Source organism: Grampus griseus (assembly GCF_964374135.1).
Source record: "Grampus griseus genome assembly, chromosome: 18".
Classification (NCBI taxonomy): Eukaryota; Metazoa; Chordata; class Mammalia; order Artiodactyla; family Delphinidae; genus Grampus; species Grampus griseus.
In genome coordinates, this window is record NC_139012.1 from 68,948,448 (window position 1) to 68,969,012 (window position 20,565).

At 32.1% G+C, this 20,565-nt stretch overlaps 1 protein-coding gene across 4 annotated transcripts in view; it reads right to left on the minus strand.

Moving 5' to 3' along the window:
* NBEA (neurobeachin) overlaps positions 1–20,565 on the minus strand; it is a gene marked incomplete at its 5' end in the record, with an annotated part of 629,414 nt that overhangs the window by 393,958 nt on the left and 214,891 nt on the right. For 3 of the 4 annotated variants that reach the window (XM_082675501.1, XM_082675500.1, XM_082675503.1), the window contains 5 exons: positions 8,387–8,482; positions 9,986–10,154; positions 14,006–14,113; positions 17,309–17,439; positions 19,541–19,721. In XM_082675501.1, coding sequence (XP_082531627.1) covers positions 8,387–8,482; positions 9,986–10,154; positions 14,006–14,113; positions 17,309–17,439; positions 19,541–19,721 — 685 coding nt within the window. Of the gene's footprint in view, positions 1–8,386; positions 8,483–9,985; positions 10,155–14,005; positions 14,114–17,308; positions 17,440–19,540; positions 19,735–20,565 lie in introns of those variants that run through there. The other variant, XM_082675502.1, reaches the window with a different exon arrangement.

Consider the following 20,565-nt stretch of genomic DNA (forward strand, 5'->3'; position numbering starts at 1 on the left):
AGGAACATATAGCTTCTTGTTAGTATAGCACTAAAAATTACATCAAGATTACTTATTTGCTTTTCAAATAGTAATACTAAGCAAACTATTCACATTAGAGTAATTTAAAATAAACATAAAGATCTGTATATAACTTGTATATCTTGTTTATATTAAATGCAAATTAGTTAAATTGCATAAAAATTAACCAAAACTCCAAAGAGAAAAGAAAATTACAGATCCCAACCACTCTATCGGCTATTCTCTCTACTTATCTTCAATTTCTACCTCTCATCCCTAGCTCTGGTCCCTTTATCTGCAGATCAGTATCTCCCACCCTAAAAGAACAACCTCTTACTCCCACCTCCCTTCAGGTACTTTGGGTCTTTCTCCTTCCTTTCTGAAAAGGATATGTCATAAGAAAGATAATGGGAATGTGGTCAAATTGATAAAGGTTTCAATTCTGGCTCCACAACTTACTAGTTTTCCATGTTATCTTGAACAAGTTAGTTACGCTTTGAAAGCTGCAAGGACTGCACTTGAAAAATATAGATCTTATGTGTGCTATGAGGATTAAGAAATGTATCAGGCTGCAATGTACTTGCTTGATTTAGCTTCCCAAAGGCTTAGAAGATTTCCACAGACATCTCAAAATTAATACATCTAAAAATGGAAGTCTTGGTCATTCTCTTCAAATAATCTACCTCCGTTCTTTCTTGCTTTGACAAATGATTACTTATCATCTTGGTACTTCAGACCAGACAGCTAGGTATTATCTTTGAAAACTTCTCATACCCTCATGCCCCAGATCCAATCTTTTACCATATCCTGTCAATTTTACTTCCAAAGTATGTCTAATTTATCTTCCTGTTTAATCTCTACTGCCGCTACACCTTAGTCCTAAGCAATAGCAGTTCTTACCTAGAAAGCAATAGTCTCTGATGGTTTATTCAGTTACCCTCAATGCCCCTCTAAATCTATTCCCTCATTGTACTCAGAATACTCTTATAAAATTATAAACCAGAATACTCTTGTAAAATTGTATGATACTTGTAGCAGGCAGAATTTTGCCCCTCTCTCCCAACGACGTCCATGTCCTAATCTCCATAACCTGTGAATATTACCTTACATGGCAAAAAGGACATTAAATGGAAGGGCTTGGAGAAGAGACTAGCCTGGATTATCCAGGTCAGCTCAATCAAACTTCAAAGCAGAAAACCTTTCCTAGCTGTGCTCAGAGGAAGATATGACTACAGAAGAATAGCCCGAAAGATGCACAGTTCTTGGTTTTAAAAATGGAGGAATAAGAAACAAAGCCATAAGCCAAGAATATGAGTGGCCTCTGGAAGCTGGAAAAGGCAAGGAAAATGGATTCTCCTCAAGAGCCTCCAAAAAGGCATGCAGCCTTGAGGATGTCTTGATTTTAGCCTGGTGAAATCCATGTAAGACTTCTGATCTATAGAACTATAAAATAATAAATTTGTGTTGTTTTAGGCCACAAACAACACATTTTGTTATGGCAGCAATGGAACACTAATATAACACTCCTCTGCTCAGTTTAAAAAACAGATCCTTAGTATAGTTTACAAGCCCTACATGATTTGGTTCCTGCTTACCTGTCTAAATTTATGGAATGCTTCCCTTTCACTTGATTCTTATGTTCCACCCACATACGTTCCCAAAATATGCCAAGGAATTTCTCTGAATACGTGGCTACCTTTTCAGAAATGTGCTTCCACTATCCCCAGTCTTTTTCCCAAACTAACTGACTTCATTGTTTGGTTCAAAGCTTAAATATCATTTCTATAAGGCCTTTCCCAACCCCCAAATTAAATTGTTTCTTCTTTTGTACCTTCTCACAATAATCTGTAATTTTATTTCTTAGAATACAACATAGTTTGCAATTATATACTTAAGTGTGTGGTTTCTAAAAGTCTATCTTCCTCACTAGAATGTTAGCTTCATAAACATAGGGACTTTGTGATCACTATTATGTATCTCTAGTACCTAGTATGTAATAGGAAACCATTCATTTATTCAGCAATGAATGAATAATGAATGAATCATAAGGTAAGTTGGAAAAAAGATCAAATTAGAAGATGAAAGAAAAAAGAGAGGAGGGAGGCTTTTGTTGGTACCCTTACTAATACTGAAAACAGACATTTATTTTAAAGAGTCGAAGTTTAAAAAAAATATTTGTTAGGGAAAACTGAGCATGATTTTCAGTTATAAATAAGATAAAATATATAGGATATTTGACATCAGTATTCAATAAGAATTCTATAAATATTGTACAAATGACAGTGTAGAGTACTCGTAAAATAAATTATAATGTACCCATATAATGAATTACGAGTCCATTAAAAATGACTCCAAAAGATAAAATAACAAATGTGCAAGCTGAAATCATAGTGTTTGATTATATGAATGTAGCAACTTATTTAATAAATGTTAGCTTTATTTCTAAGTATGCAATAAATAAAAACTGAGTGGTAAAAAAATTATTGGCATATCTTTCATTGTTCCCTTAATATATACTTCTAAGAGTAAAATTAGTAGAACAAGGATCACGGATATTTTTATTCTATGTAAAATGCACATTACTTATATTCTCACCCTTCAAAATTTTGCCCAATTTGAAAATTTTGGTACAGTTTTGTTTCAGTATAAATGTATTTGATTATGAGTAGATTTAAATAAATTTCCCTTATGTGTACCTGCATTGCCTTTCTCTTATTAACTGTTCAGCTATTTTTTACATTTTTCCATTACTGTGATATATTCTTTTAATTGATCTGTAAGAGTTCTTTATTTATTAAGGATTAACTTTTATCACTAAATGTAAATTTTTTCCTGTTTGCATTTTTTCTTTTAATTTTGTTAACATTTTCAGACATGCAGATAAATAAAACTTATTTAGTCATATCTTTACAACTTGATGTTATGATTTAAAACATCTTTTCTTATATTATATAAATTTTAATTTTCTTGAATTATGTTCAGTTTCCTTTTTCGCTTTAAATTTTAATACATATGGAATTTATTTAGCCTGTTATATGGAATAAGGATATAAATTTATTTTTTTTCAATTGGCTACCCCATTTGGTAATACCAATACCATTTGCCAAATAATACTTCCTCTTCCATTTGATTAGAAAAGTTATATTTATTATATATGAAATACTCATACAAATTCCTACCTATTTGTAGACTGTTTATGCCATATGTCTGTTCTCGTATAAGTGGCACAATATCTTAATTATTTTAATTCCTGTGAACATAATTCTTTTCCCTGACAATAAATTGCTAGAGGAAAACTAATACAACATATTTATTTGTAAGTTCACCTACATATTAACATTCTTCTTTTGAAACCTAATGTGGAAAATTAACACAAAGCTTCTACAGCTTCTAGGACAAGCTATGAATAAAAATTTATTTTCTCTGTTTTAAGTATGTTTATTAATGAAATACATTTTATGGCTACCATCAATATTCAGCTTTTTAAAAATTGTTTAGCTTTCTCAATAACTTACCCATTTACTTAACAAATATTTACTGTATGTACTTCCAAGTGTCATGCTAGATATTAGGAATTACCTTCTTCAAGCACACATTCTAATAGACAAACAAATAAATAAATTGTATAAGTGTAAGAAGGGAAATAAAGAGGATGCCATGATAAGAAAATAAGGTGGTTGTGGGGTGGAAGCTCCTTAGCTATAGTAGTCAGGGAAAGCCTCTGTGAGGAGGTGACCTTTAACCAGACACCTGAAGGATAAGTACTCTCAAATCATACAAAAAATAGGGAGAAGAGAGAGCCAAAAACTAGGAACAAAATACAAAGGTCACGAGGCAGGAAAGTGCTTGGCATGATTAATGAACTAAAAGGTAGTTTCATTGGAGTGAGCAGATGCAAGAACCACATGAGATGAAGTTAGGAAGGTAGTGATATTTTACTCTAAATGTTATGAGAAATTTTTATGTCAAAAAGAGACATAATCTCATTTATATTTTAAAATAAACTGCGGCAAAACTATAAAAAATCAAATAAAGATCAGCAAGACAAGAGGCGAGGAAACCACTTTGGAGATGACTGTAGTAATCCAGATAAGTTAGAACTAGAGTAGTCTTGCCACTATAAGTTAAGACATTTTAACTGTTTTGAAAACCATAGGAATCCCTTAGAAATTTTTAGAAAGAAAAATTATTATATTTGTTATATTATAAAATATTTATTAAATGAATGTATTATATTAAATATAAATTACATTTCATTAGTTTATTATTTTATGTAATAATGTTATTTTAAAACCTGTCATCAGTAACAGACTAAATCAGCAGTCCCCAACCATTTTTGGCACCAGGGACTGGTTTCGTGGAAGACAGTTTTTCCATGGAAGGTTGGTGGGGGGGATGGTTCAGGTGGTAATATGAGCGATGGGGAGTGATGCGGAGCGATGGAGAGCGATGGGGAGTGGAGCTGCCCATGAAGCTTCACTCGCTCGCCTGCCGCCCACCTCACCTCCTGCTGTGTGGCCCAGTTCCTAACAGGTCACGGACCAGTACCGGTCTATGGCCCGGGAGTTGGGGGCCCCTGGACTAAATGACTAGAGACAAGAAGTCCAAGGAAGAAACTACGCAATACTCCAAGGGCTGAAGGACTATCAAAGATTAAGAAGAGAGAGGCCAAAGAGCTAGTTCAGAATTTTTTAAAAGGCTCAATAACGAGGCGAAAAAAGGCAGTAAAGTGTGAAGGAGTTGAAGAGTAGTCCAGATCAGTCTTCTCAAAACAGAAAATAAAAGCATAAAAGCTTGTATTATTTGACTCCATAGACATAAAATTAAATTTCAATGAATATAATCAGAACAAAGGTAAATTGGGAAAAAAAAATACAAAAACTATCCATGTTGTTCACTGAAAGTGTGGGTATAGGTGATCAATCTAGACAAATGTTACTGTACTTGTAACTTTTTTCAGTACACATAAATAAACAAAAAGTTTTAAGCAAAGAGTGATTCCCCAAAAGAAATGCCTATATAAACATTTTGAACAAATACTGGGAATATAAATATTTAAAGTTTATAATGTGATGAACTTTTGCTTGTTAACTTATCTAATCCAAGTAGAACTGGTAATACTACTACTCATGGGAATAACATATAGCTAGCCTATTTTTGTTTTATTTTAATAACACGCAGAGTGGAGAAAGCCGAGTCACAGAGTTATGTTGATAGAATGAGAACTCAGAGAGCTCAGAACATGTATTCATTTTATACTTTTACCCAAAATGAAACTAGAAATGCTGTATCTTCGAAATATACCCTCAATGTTCATCAATACTCATTTCCAATAATTTATCCCATATAGTTATAATCAAACATAAATTATATTTCAATGAAAGAAATAGATTCCAGATCCATAAATTTTGTTTATACGTATCTCCTTTTAATGTAAAATAAAATACAAGACATTCTATCAAATACATAAAATGATAGGAGATAACTTTTCAAGATGAGCAAAATCAAGATCATTCTTAAGATAGAGATACTTCATTAATAACTATTATATAATAAATATTATTAAAATAATTTTTATTAAATTATGCAAAATATCATAGAAACTGTGTACTTCCAACATTCTAACTTTTATTTTTATTCTTTCATCTTTTCTCACACTAAAAATACATGATGCAATCCTTTCCTGCTTGGAAGTACTAAGTTCATTAAACACAGTTTATATGTCTGACAAAGAGGCCAGTTCTACTAATTTCTAAAGAGTGGAATGAAACTGGTTTCTTATCCTGTAAAAACACTAAGAATTGACTTTGTATTTCCAACATCATCAACAGAACTTTTCCTCTCAATAACCACTGCATGACAGCACGCAGTAACAGTTACTTACTACGAAGTAGTAAGATCACCTTGCATATTATCATATAATTATCATATAATTATAAATAAATAATTATCATATAATTAAAAGAATAGAGGGGCTTTCCTGGTGGCGCCGTGGTTAAGAGTTTGCCTGCCGATGCAAGGGAAACGGGTTTGTGCCCCGGTCCGGGAAGATCTCACATGCCGCGGAGCGGCTGGGCCCGTGAGCCATGGCCACTAAGCCTGCGCGTCCGGAGCCTGTGCTCCGCAACGGGAGAGGCCACAACAGTGAGAGGCCCACGTATCGCAAGAAAAAAAAAAGAATAGAAAATTTACCACCTCAGCCTTAAAGTAATTCAAAATTTTATTATACCACTAAGACCATTATGCAGTTCAGCTAAAATTGTTTCATAGTAAACTTTTCTTGATAAAGAAAGCAGTGCATAGATATTTTGATGCAGGCGGCTTAATCAGGTTAACTACTCCAGAGTATATTCTAGTCACTGCAGTTAACCTTTTGGAACACACTTCTACACAAAACAAATTCCAGACGACACTCCAATCTAATCTAATCTAATTTAGTCTAATCCTTCTTAGTTTATTCAACTCAGAGTTAGATGCCTTTGAAAGCAATAAAGCTGAAAAGAATTTTTCCTTTATTTCATCATTACGTCCAAAGTTTGCACGTTTATGAAAAATATCTGTCCATTCATCAAGTTGTAATAAGAAATACTTTGCTGCTTTATTTGTTCTATAAGTTGTTCTTCCATATCATTAGCCAATGTATGAAGTACACTGAACGGTGGTATCATCTGGAGCTCAAGGCCCTCTCTAAAATTACTCCAGTTATTGGCAGAATTCAGTTCCTTGCCGGGAAGTGCTCTCAGCTCCTACAAGGTGGTCTCAGGTCTTTGTTGCATGGTCACCTCCATCTCAGCAATGAAAAACTTCCTTTATTTCAGATCCCTCTCACACTTTGAGGCTCTCTCATTTCCTCTTCCAAACCAGCCAGAGAAAACTCTCTGCCTTTACAGGGTTCATGTGATTAGGTCAGAGCTACCTGTATAATCACCTTTTCTTAAAAGCAACTGTGCTAAAAAGATGCGAATCAAGTATCAAAGGAGAAGAAGAAAAAAGACAAGACTAAAAGACCCACAAAGCAATGAACCAACCCTTGAGTAGTTACAATGGATTGAATAACGTTCCCTCCAAATTCATGTCCCCCCAAAACCTGTGAATATGACCTTATTTGGAAATAGGGTCTTTAAAGATATAATCAAGTGAAAATGAGGTTAAACTGGATTAGAGAGGGGCCCATGTCCAATATGACTGGTATTCTTACAAAAAGAAGGAAATCTGGACACAGGCACAGAGAGAAGATGGTCATGTGAAGATGGAGACAGAGATTGGAGTTGATGCTCACACAAGCCAAGGAAAGCTGAGGATTGCCAGCACCCACCATAAGCTAGGAAGAAACAAGGAAGGATCCTCCCGTAGAGCCCTCAGGGAGAGCACGGCCCTGCTGACACTTTGATTTGGACTTCTAGCCTCCAAAACTATGAGAGAATACATTTCTGTTTTAAGCCAAAAAAAAAAGAAAAAAAAAAGAAGAAGCAACTGTGCTAACATATATAACATAACCCTGTCACAATAGTAAAAATCTATCATATTCACTGTCCCAGGAATTATGCAGGGTGTGTACACGGGAAAATCCTGGGGGGGGGGGCATAGTTTGGCTCACCTTTGTTCTGCACAGCCTAATCTCATGTTAATCTTACCCAGAGACATCATTTTGGCTATTTTATTTTTCATCTCTAAGACTACAAATTGGTTCTTTTACAAAAATCTTCCATTTTTCTTCACATTATGTTCACTTTTTCCTTTAAATTGAAAAACATCTTGAACATATTTATAATAGATGTTGGAATGCCCTTATCTGACGATTCTGCTATATCTATCCTTTCTGAATCTGTTTCTATTGACTGATTTTTTTCTTCTGCTTATGCATCACATTTTCTTGCTTCTTTGCACATTTAATGATTTTTTATTAGATGCTTAATGTTGAATTTTACATTGTTTGGTGAAGAATTTTTTTGTATTCCTTTAAGAAGAGTTGGAATTTTGTTCCGACAGAAAATTAAATAACTTATCAGTTTGATGCTTTCGAGGCTTGTTTTTCTCAACTTTTTTGTTGTCATTACATAGTAGCCTTCATTTTAGGGCTAATTTAGTCCCACTAATAAGACGTGACTCTTCTGCAATCTCCAGTGAATGCCACCACTGTGCATATTATTATACATATAATTAGGCAGCCTTAATTTGCAGATGATACTTAAAGAAATATAATGGAATATAAATATAAAAACTATATTTTGCTCTCAATAGCCAGGTATAAATACAACATATTATATCTTCTTGAAACCTGAGGTGTATGATTGTTTATAAACAATTAGATTATGGATGGTTATTGTATAACAATTTATGAAATTTAAGAATACCCAAACAGGTCAGGAGATGAGGTTAATATTACCTTTGTAAAATGAGTGGGCAAAGCTCTGCTCAGGAATTAACTTGGCAAGGAATCCATGGTTCAAACTTGGATGAGGGATAGATGGTATGACCACAACTGTGGAGAAAATTATGGAATCAAATTTGAGCCAGCATGTAACAACCTGCAACATGGTCCACTGAAGATCCAAGACAGTTCTATATCACTACAACATGCAAACATACTAGTAGTAAAGACCACATCTCTGGAGGAAGGAAAGAAGTTATGTATTTAAGAGAAAGGAAATAATATACTCGTTAAGTAGAGTAATTTTAGCAACATACACAACATACAACAAACAGAAGAAAATCAGAACTGGAAGGTTCGCTAAAATATTGCTTGCTTTATACATATACGACTGTTATGCATGTATTAAAAATGAAGAAAGAGTTGATTAACATATAGAGTCTCAGGGTTTTAAATGGTCAAAAGACAAACTGCAATGGTAGGATAACATTTAATTTGAAGAATAAAGTTAAAAGTAAAAGTATACTACAAAGAAATATCATGTTTACGTACTAAAAATAAATACAGCATGCAACAGCAAAGATTTAGAGTTAAGTATAATCTGTATTTCCACAACAGTGATAAAAATAAATGAGATATGATATGAATATGGAAAACAAAATGCAGAGATTTGACCACTAATTTCTACTCACTTTTAAAAATATTCATTTAATTTGTATATCATATGCATTTATTTAGGAAAGATAATTTCTATTACAAATTAATCCAGTGGTACATGAAATAACCACTGGGTTACTAAGGTCACACTGCAAACCACAGAGAAACAACCTTGATGTAAACACCCGGCAAGAAATGCAATTGATAAAAGGCTCCCCATGATATTAAAATATTAGTTGCCAGAAAATGTGTTTATCATTTCCAAGCAGAGTAGATAAAGCTGACAATGCATGAACTCCTACAACATGAGCATCTTCTATAGATGAGAAAGACAACATGATCCAAAATGGTTCACTGATGTCTAGAAGTCTTTGATTTTAGTTGAAGCAACTTTGGTATAAAGTTTAGAATGTATGTTTGTTTATTATAAATCTCTGACAGAATATTTAGATACTGAAATAACTATACACAATGAATGAAAGAAAGAAAGAAAGAAAGAAAGAAAGAAAGAAAGAAAGAAAGAAAGAAAGAAAGAAGGAAAGAAAGAAAGAAGGAAAGAAAGAGGGATGCTATCTTTGATCTTGGGTATAAAGATTTACACTTTGGCTTATTGTTGATATTGAACTACTCTATAAGGACCTCCTACTTTCATATGTTTATAAAGTTTAAAATTATACATTTAAAATATATGAGTTATTTGCATATTAAACAGTAGTATAAATGATTTGTATTAATAAATAGAAAAATTAAAACCAAAACTCTCTGATAAAATGAGAATATAGGAAATATTCTACATTTTTGTGTAATTAAAGAATATTAAATCGGCATTTATATACCACCTACTTATAAATACTTGAGGTGATTATGAATAGAACCAGTTTAAATCTAGATGTAAAATGAAATAAAAAGGAGATAAATGATGATGAAAATTCAAATAATTAGACAAATATTAAGTACCTGTACTTGTTGGTGAATTTATTTCTTGTCTGATGTTTCTACCTGGCTGGCTTCCAGTTCTTGCAGTCTCTCGCTGGGGTTCTAAAATGTCACGATACTTGGAAACCATCAGAACCGAAATGAAGTAAACAACAGCTAGAGCTAAGAACTGTGCCTGCTTGCTATCATCCTGCATAAAATGAAAAGGCAGTGTTGACACTCAAAACTTTTAAAGTATAAGTTCTTAGAGTACAAGAAACTATTGTTGTTTCATCTTCTTTATGGAGGCAAAATATGACATTTAACTTTTACTAAAACTTGCTAAGTATACACTGCTATTTAATAAGTATCATCTAAGTATAGATAAAAAACTCCATAAATATATCATCTGATTTACAGGTTGGAATGTAATTTCAAAAAATGAGAATGTTAAGATTTTGCTGAATATGCCACAAAATTTTATTCTTTGTCCTCTCCACTACTAGTATCTACTACTTCCATAACAGAGAATGCATATTTATAAGATATGCAGATAGCACAAGCTTGAAAAGAATAATTTAACATCTGAATAAAAAAAAGACAAGAGTTTCAAATATACTTTCAAGTAACTGAAAAAAAATTAACAGAATAAAATTACAATTGGAATACATATACAATTCTAACATACCACTACCTGAGCAGGAAACAATATGAGTAAACTAGGGGAGGTGTAAAAATGGGGGAGCATGAAGCCTGAATTGTTTACAAGTTCAATATGAGCTAAAAGTGTGATATGGCAGCTTAAGAAAAAGCTAACACAATGTCTGACACATAACAGATAAAAAGAAATAACAGCACCACTATTCTCCTCTGGAAAAATGAGGTAATTTTTCCAGTGCAGAATTGGGAGCCAATATTTGAGGCTCCCAATTTCCAAAGCTCAATGACAAAATGAAATTTTTCCAGAGGAGAGCAGCAACGTGGTAAAAGGTGTGAAAAAGACTGACCAAGTTAGGATAAAGCGGTAATAGTTTTAAAAAAGCAGACTGCTGTCTAGTAGAGAAGATAACTTTAAAATAAGTATGCTTTGCAAAAATATAAAGAGCCATATAACCTTGAGAGCTCTATCCAAAAAGCCTAAATAATCATCATATAGGGAAAAATTGTTAATGGACAAATTTAAATGACCTCTAATACTATTTCCAGATTAGACTATATCCAAGTCATCATATATAGATGGTTATTAAGCCTTTTTTCTAAGCTAAGTTAAAAGTGATACTCAAGCCAAAACTGCAAGTAATTACCTTGGCCCATAGATAACAGAAATAAGGAAAACAAACATGCATTAAAGTCTAGTAACGCCATAAACAGGCACTTTACATTACTACTTCATTTAGGTGCAATGTGAGCAAGATTCAAAACTCATGTGCATTTGTTAGAAAAAAAAGACAATGAGAAATATTTACTGATGATTTAATACTATGAAACAGAATTAGTACAGGTAACGCAGAAAATGACCAAACTCGATTAAATTTGTTCTGAAATATTATGAATTTAGTATTTCATACTCTGTGGGTAACAGACAGCTTTTACATATATAATTTTTCCTTAAAGACTTAATTTTTTATCTCATGTGGTTTTGAAATTAAGGCAACTAAAAATGACTATTGATTCGTAAAAATTTCAAAAGTTAAGGAGAAATCTTACTATAATTTCTACAATTGACTATAAAATATAGCAATTGTAAAACACTTCCAAATTTTGGAGATTATTTAAAATGAAAATAAAAGTGTACCTTAGAATTTACGAAATGTGGTGGTAAAAAAGAGAGTGCTTTGCAAAGATCTACCTTGGGATTCTGACTCGACCTCACACTAGCTGTGTGATCTTAATGTTTTTGAGTCTTAGCTTTCTCTTAACCTTTTACTGAAAGCTGAGGTAATATATACTAAGTGTCTGATACACAGTATAAACTCAATGAACACAAATTATGTTACCTCCCTGATGTTTGGAAGGTACACCTGGGAACACTAATTCCCTTCCTTCAGGAAGAAAGCTAATAAGCACCACTGTTGGGTTATCCAGTATAGTTACAAAACATCTATAGATACTAGAAAAATTATGATAATCCACCACAATAACCTGATTCAGAATTTACTAACAATTTAAATGCAATGTCACACTTAACATAAACCCCTTCTATGTTAGGTTCGAATGGGTCTCTTGGAGATGAAGACATACTCCATGTTTAAATCATCTGTCATTAAAAAAAAATTCTTTCCACAACATGTTTTTTTCAGGATGAATAATTCGCATTTCTAAATGGTTAAACTGTTAGTAATTTTTTTTTCCCAAATCCAAATTCAAGTCCAGAATATAGAGTTTCTCACAGCATGATTTTTATACTATTATATGTTTTATCTCCTATTTTTAAAAATTCCTTTATTTTTTATTAATTATAAAAGCAATACAGGTTTACTACAGAAAATATGGAAATACAAAAAAAGTACAAAATAAAAACGGTTTACCTAGAGATAATCACTGGTAGCACTTGGGTACTTTTTTCCAGACTTTTTAAAAAAAGGTGAACATGTGCATGTATGTACACTTGGCATACAAATGCAATATTTGCGTAGTATAAGTATTTTTGCATACTGCTGCTTTCCCTTAAAATATATCATGAGCATTTTATATGTCACTAAGTTTCCCTCAAAAATATGATGTTAATAGCTGCACAGTTTCTTGTTAAATGAATATACTATGATTTATTAAGCTCTATATTGGATATTTACAATGTTATCAATTTTCCTGAAGGCAACTCTGATGAGCACATGGGCTTAAATAGCTTAAGGAGAACCACTGGGTAATAGCATCAATATTTATAAGAGTTTTAACACATGTTGGTAAAGAGCTTTCCAAAAAGTTTATTCAACTTCTATTCCTACCAGTGATAAGTCATAGAGCATGTTTCAATGCATCCTTGTAATGACAGGTACTATTATTTAAATTTTTTAGTTTATTTAATGGTAAAATATTTATCTCACTCTTGTTTTAAATTTGCATTTCTTTGACTGCTGGTTATACTGACTTTTAAATCATATGTTTGTTACCTTATTTTCATATTTTACATCCATTGCTTATTTTTCTGTTGGTATGGCTGTAATTTTCTTAGTGATTTATAAGCACTGACATATATTAAAGAGTGAGAATTTTTCTATCATATATTCCTACCATGCAGTATTATGCTGTATGACTTAAATATATTTTAACCACTTTCTCAAGTACAAAGTACTCTATCCAATTTATTATTAAATGTAAATTTAAAACATAAACTTCCTTCTATGTTTCATAAATCATCAATTAAAATAAGAAAAACAGAATCCAAAATGGCTGATAAACAGCAACTATACTAAGGAGTACTGCCAATATTGCATTTGCTGTGAAATGCTGTGATGTTTCTACACAATTTGTGGAAAGGCCAATCTTATCTATCCTTACTTTGGATAAGTGATCATATAATTGGAGGGTTCCATGAAACCGTTTCCTTAAGCTATCTTTTCAATAAGCTTTATTAAGCAACCTTTCTAACTCAAATTCCCATTGATATCCATATTTTAAAATGCAGATTCTTATCTCAAAAGTAATTGCCCCCCAAATGTAACTGCCAATAACACCTTAATGAATTAATCCCTTTTATCCATAATACAAGGAACATTGATATTAGCAAAATATTCAGTACCTAGAGATGGAGCAAGGAATACTAAAAGACAGGAATAGGTGATTCAAGATAAAGTCAAGTATAATTTTCAAAGTTATCCCTATTCTTAGTATCCATACAAAAATTAAATAAAAATTTAACATCATTAAAAAAAATAACATATCAATAAGCTTTCAGAGAAAGCTAAGCTCATCCATTTTACAAACAGAAGCATGTTACATATCTACAATCCCTGACACTAGGACATTTAGTTTTAATATGCAGCTTTCTTATAAAATTTAAATTATTTTACACAAATGACAGTGGAAAGTTTTTTCCTGGGAAATCAAGCAGGCATAACTTACCACATCCCGAAAGACAACTGCACGAAGGCGATTGATATCAACATCCTGAAGAAGTCTATCAGGATCCTTAATTGGAGAAAGGTTACCTGGAACATTCTCTAGTGGAGTCTTAAAAAAAAAGAGAAAATTGTGAAAAAATAGTATAATACAGAAACTTATATAGCAGTATAATTTCTAAAACCTTTAATTTAGTCATTAAACTGGCCACATTCTTTACCTCCTCCCTTCATTGAACAACATTTATTGAAAACAATATGCTATTACAAGGCACTTTTTCTGTTCTCTTCTACTCTTGTCATGGTTTCGCTTACTAGTGTTCTTATTCTTTATCAGCATAGCTACCACTATAGACAAAGAAAGGCTAGAAGATTATGGCATAAAAGATATTAATCTTATACTCTGGGCTCAAATCTCTGCTGTGTGACCTCAAGCTTGTTAGTAAATTTTTCTGAGCCTCACATTCCCTACCTCCAGTTAATAAGTCTCTTTAAGTCATCGCGTTCATTTATCCATCATGCTTTTATAATGTATGAAATTATTACGTTACATTATTACATGAGATTTCATAGGTGAAAGCATTTCATGATCTACAAAATGTTAGAAAGGTGAGCAAAAAAAAAACAACTAGTCGTGGCGTTAATATTAAAGCTGAAAGACATTAAAGATCATTACCACCAAAATCCTTTTTATAGCTGAAGACACAAAAATCCACACATTTTAGGTAACATGTCACATAACAAACTTGCAAGACAACAAAGATCCCTGAAACTCAATCTAGTACTTTTTCACTTACATAATAATATGTTAAGAATTGTGTGGATTAGATTATATATGTAAAGTACCAAATACAATTCCTGCATATAAAGTAACCTGTTACTCTAACTAATTAATAATAAATAAGTCTCCTTCTGTTTCTCTGTAAACCTGAATTATTCTATTTCACTCTTAAGATGATTGACTCCTTTGCAGCACAGAATAGTGAAAAGAGTATGGTATTTGAAGGTTGATAATTATTTGGCTTCCATTACAATTCCAAGACTAACCAGCCATATAACCTTAGGTGAGATACTTAACCTCTCAGAACCTCAGCTTTAATATGTAAAAATAGGCTAATAATCTTTATCAGAGAAAGATTAAAGAAATAATATACTATTCATAGCATAGATGGAAACTTTGTATATATTTTAATTTATATACTATTTTACAGTTTACAAAGTACTTCTATGTCCATAATCTAATTCGAGACATTTTTATAGGAAAAGCTTGTATGACTGCTCCTTTTTAGAAAGTATAAAAAATGAGGTGCAAAGAAACCATGTGGCTAATACAAGTTCACTCAGGTTAGTAACACACTAAAATTAACTAAGGTTTACTTACTCAAGTGTCACATTAAAAATGAATAAAAATAGGGAAGAAAAAAAAACAACAACTCTCCATTGATTCTCTATTCTGAAACATGTTTTCTTACCAAGTCAACTTTTCCCTAATATTTCTATATCCGTCACTTATAATCCATCTTTCATTGCCAAGGTTCTTGCTAGAGAGACACTGACTAGCTCAACTAAATTACTATGGATTTCCCTCTCACTGCGCTTTTTTGTCCATGTTCTACAATCAGTGTACTACTTGGCTTGACAAGCTTGAAATGTTCCCTATTATCTTCTGAATTAAGTAGACACCTTTAAGATCTAAGCTCTCAAAAATACTAACTTATTTATTCATTTCATGATATACATATTGAATGGCTAACTGCTAGAGAGAGGAAGGAAATTAGTATTAATTGAATGTTCACTGCATTTCTGGAATTACTAAGTACTTTAACGCATTATTGCTTTTTATTTAATTCATACAAACACCTTATACATTTATATATATATATATATATATATATATATATATATATATATTCATTTTAAAGACTGGAAAACTGTCTTCCAGTCTTTAAAATGAAAAACTGAGGCACAAGAGACTAAGGAATGTGTCTTGGTTCATAAAACCAGTAAGTGGTAGAGCCAGGATACAAACTCAGAACTGTTTGATTCTAGAGTTTGTGCTGTGCGATATACGCTCTGTAACTACAAAGATGTATAAGATACGAACATGCCCTCAAGTAACATACAGTCTCCTGTGCCTACACAAATAACATGAAGCATGACTGCTGATATGTTTCTAGTTAATTTTCTAAGCAATGAAGGGCTTTGTGGAGACTTGTCAGCAATAAAATAATATATGGTCTAATTATTTTAGGAATGTGTCTCTAACAGTAGTGAAAAAGAAAGACGCTACACTACAGATAAACTAAATGTGTGGCTGTTCTGCCTGAAAACTGCAAAAGTTTGAAGCCACAGAACTTTTAAAATGAATTAAACTTTTACTTCATGCCTTCATTTATTGAGCCTTCATTGTTTCAGTATCAAACATCTAATTACAAGTACCGTGAGTGACAAGAGACATTCCAGGTTTTATGAAAATATCAAACAGAGGAATTTCCCCTAGACTGGTTGGCAGTGAAGGTATTAGAAAACATTTTCCTCAGAGAGTTGAACTTAAGCTAAAGCCAAGAGTGGAACAGTCACTGGGGTGAAAAATAAGGATGGACATTTCAAGAAAGGGGAAGCTATGTGTAAGTCTAAAGGTTAAAACAAATTCTGATGAACTGCATGAAGTCTACAGTGTGACTAAAATAAAATAGTAATAAATAAACAAGATAAAATAATAAAAGCAAGGGTAAGGGATTCCAAGTTGTAGCTGAAGTAAGCAACAGTCAAGCATGCAGGACCTTAAGTCACATTACTGAAAGTCTGAAGCGATGCAAATGGTCAGTTGAACATACAATAAATAGAGCTAATTCAGAATGAGAATCACTGCTGCATTCCGAACTACTGTACACCATTCATTCATTTCATGGGCATTCAATATATTTTTGTTGACTATCATGGGAATTCTATCCCCAAAAGCATATCCATTTAAAAAGCGCATTATTCATATACTGAACTCTGTGAAAATATATGTAACTATTAAAAATAGTAATAATTAAGAACTTTTCAGTGCTATGAACTGATATAATCCTTCCTTATAAGAACCCTACGAGGTAGAAATTATTAGTATCTTCATTGAGTAACCAAAAATTACCAGTCTCAGAGAGGTTAAGTAATCTTGATAATACAATTCTGAAGAAGAGAAGCCAGGACCAGAGCCTCCATCTGCCTGATTATCAAGCAATACCATGTCACTTTGTTCTCATGAACTTAAAAAAAAAATTTTTAAGGTACGTTGTATTTAACATAGAAGATGCTTAATTACCTTGGAAGCTGCTGTGGCAGTCACACCTTGGGGAGCTTCTTGAGGTTTACTGCTTGCATGTGAAGGTTTGTTCCCCCTGTCTCTCTGTCTCTGCCGACATTCTAAACAGTTTCTCACAGCAACACAGCAAACTATTTTAAAAAATGAAAGCATATTATTGATGTAAATTGCTGACTTTGACGTGTTTTAAAAAATTGCTTGGTTCTATTTTTTCTTTCTTTCCACTTTCTCCATCCCATTATTATTCTTAAAATCAACCAGATCAATAAATATTGTTTTAAATTAGGAAACACAGTAATGAAAAGTATACATAAAACATTCATGTAGTTAAAAAATAAAAACAAATTACCCATAAACTACCAACCAGCTGAAGAAACAGAATACTACAGGGTCTTTGAAGCTCCCAATATAGCCTTCCTTATTCTATCCCTTTCCAACCTTCAAAATTCTGAAATTTATGGATCAATTAAAATTTTAAAAAAACTTATTCATATTTGATGATTTTTTAAATAATAAGTCTCCTGCCCTTAAGTTGACTATCTTGGTGACTACATAGAGCACAGCTCCCCATTTCAGGCAATAACAGGGTACATCCATATAGTCAAGCCTCACAAGTCCCAATATCTACCTGTTTTCATGGTGGGAACATCAACCTTTGTCAACAAGCATTCAATAAGTACATTCTGTCTATTCACTTACTTATTTTAAGAAGCAGTAAAGCATAGTAATAAACAGTACAGATTTTGGAATCAGGCCACCTAAGTTTGAATCCTGGCTCTGCCACTTATGGGCTGTGTGATCTTGGGCCAGCTGCTTAAACTACCTGTGCCTCAGTCTCCTCATGGTAAAATAAGTGTAAACACAGTAACTTCCTTAGAGGACTGTTATGAGGACTAACTGAATCAATATATGAAAAGTGCTTAGAACAGTAAACAGCACATACATATAATTGTTTGCTTCATTATTATTCACTTATAAAACTTTCCTGTGGATGATAAAAAAAACAAATCTGCTAAGAATTATTAGGATAAAAATGAAATCAGCAGTAAAGCTTTGGAATATATTTAGAAATAAAAGTTCAGAATAACCAAATAAATGCAGTTTTCAAGATATCCGGGCATTTAAAAAAATATTTCTCTTTCTAACAAAGTTCAATCTGTAAGCTATTGTTAAATATCAATGGAAATGTCCATGATGGCCCACAGTAATTATTCCACACCTCTTGGCAGACAGAGAGATCTCCATGTGGTCAATCTTTCCCTTATAATGGAGATGAAATGACTCCTCTCAGGAAAATACAAAAATACAAAACAATATTAAAAAGTACATTTATTCCACCATTCTTAAATCAAGTTCTTATTCCGTCCTTGGATTAGAAACAACTTCTCCCCTACAACTATATATATATATATTTTTTTTTACATAATTTTAAAAATTATGGATAAAAAGAATACATATCAAGAACATCCTCCCTATCAAATACCTTACTTTCTCATGTCCTCCCTGTTCACACTTGAAGGCAAGTATGAAAATAGTAGCCATTTTGGTCTGAAAACAGTAGTTGTCTGGTCCCCTGTAAAGACTAAATAATATAAATAATTTTTCCCTTTAAAAAAGGTAAGAGATGTAAGAATGATTCCTGCCTAAGGAGCTGGTCTAAATTTACTAAGAGTTTTCAGGACTAAATTTTATTTGTAACACAAGATAGCGGCAAAAAAAATCATAGGTATAGTAATGTTTATTAGTGTTAATGTTTATTAGTGTTATTAGGTACACTAATGTTTATTAATGTTAACTGTGCATTCTGAGAAACAGTGAGACTGGCATGGTCAATTTTATCCTTTAGCATTATATGTATAAAACTAGTTGTTGGTTTTCTGATACATTTGTGGGCCCAGGACAACTACCCTGTATTAGTTTACCAAAAATAAGGATTCATAAATATATTTACATTAAAGTCACTTCAGTGAAAAAGGTTATTGTCCAACTGATTCTGAAAAAACTCAAAATATATTTGACTTTATTTCAAATTAGAATCCATTAAAGATCAATTCCATGAAATCTCCAAAGTGAAGATATTATAATTTTTTAATTTAGTAATTCTGAAGAATTACAAAATAATCTTTACATTACATAATCATCAAATTGTATCATTAATACTTTATGTATCACAGAGTATCAAAAAGTAATCTGTAATTATTTAACATGCACCGTTATTCTTAACAGACTTACCTAGCCTTAGGCACTGTCGCATTAAACCACCAGAAGACATGTTTTTTTCAGCTTCAATCTCACTAAAATTTAGAGAGCTGGCAAATACAAGTACATCAACCATAGCCATCAATCGACTGAGGAAAGTTACTGCTGTCTCAGCTGACATGCCTTGTGTCACTTCAATATTTTCCAATTCCGTCTTTAAAAAAGTAGAAGATTTAAATCTTGCTTAAAATTTGGAAATATAATACATGTACATACATACTGCAGGTTAACAGTAGTTTAGTTATTTTGTAAACAAAACAAGTTATAAATCATAAACTAATTCCATATATCATAAGAGCTAGTTATCAAATTTAATTAGCTTACCTATGAATTATCTTTAAATAAAGGAAAAAATCTATTTTTAAAATCAATGTTAGATTTCAATATCATTACTTGTAAAAACTACATTCCAAACTTAAGATCATTTCATAAAGATATTTAGAAGTAATCACATGTATATATTTATACTAGTTTTGTTCTACTTTATTAGTTAACAAAGACATAAAACTCATATTTCTTTCCTAAAATCCTCATTCTCATTTATAAAAATATATGTGCTAATTTTTCTTTCCTATATATGTATGATGAGCAATAGGAAAGATATGTGGCGCTTTCATTTGACATCAAAGGGAGACAACTGTCAAATTATGACACTTTCTTATCCATTTCAGAATAAAGTGAAACCACTAGGTATCTTGTATGAACAATAAAAATCTAGGGTAAAAATACTCAAGATCATTAATTCCTCTACTGATATTAATTTGTGACACTAGCAATAAGAATCAGTAGCATTCTAGACTGGTGAAGCTGAACTTTCACTACACTATTGTCTATGGTAAAATATAATTTCCTGCTTTGAAAGGGAATGGTACAAAGCATTGTGTTTCATAAGATGTATAACTCTGTATTTTGTAAGCAATAGCAACATCTCTTTTTTCATTGTGCATTACATAACATTTTAATTATTTTGGTTCATTATGACTAGACCTCATTTTCTC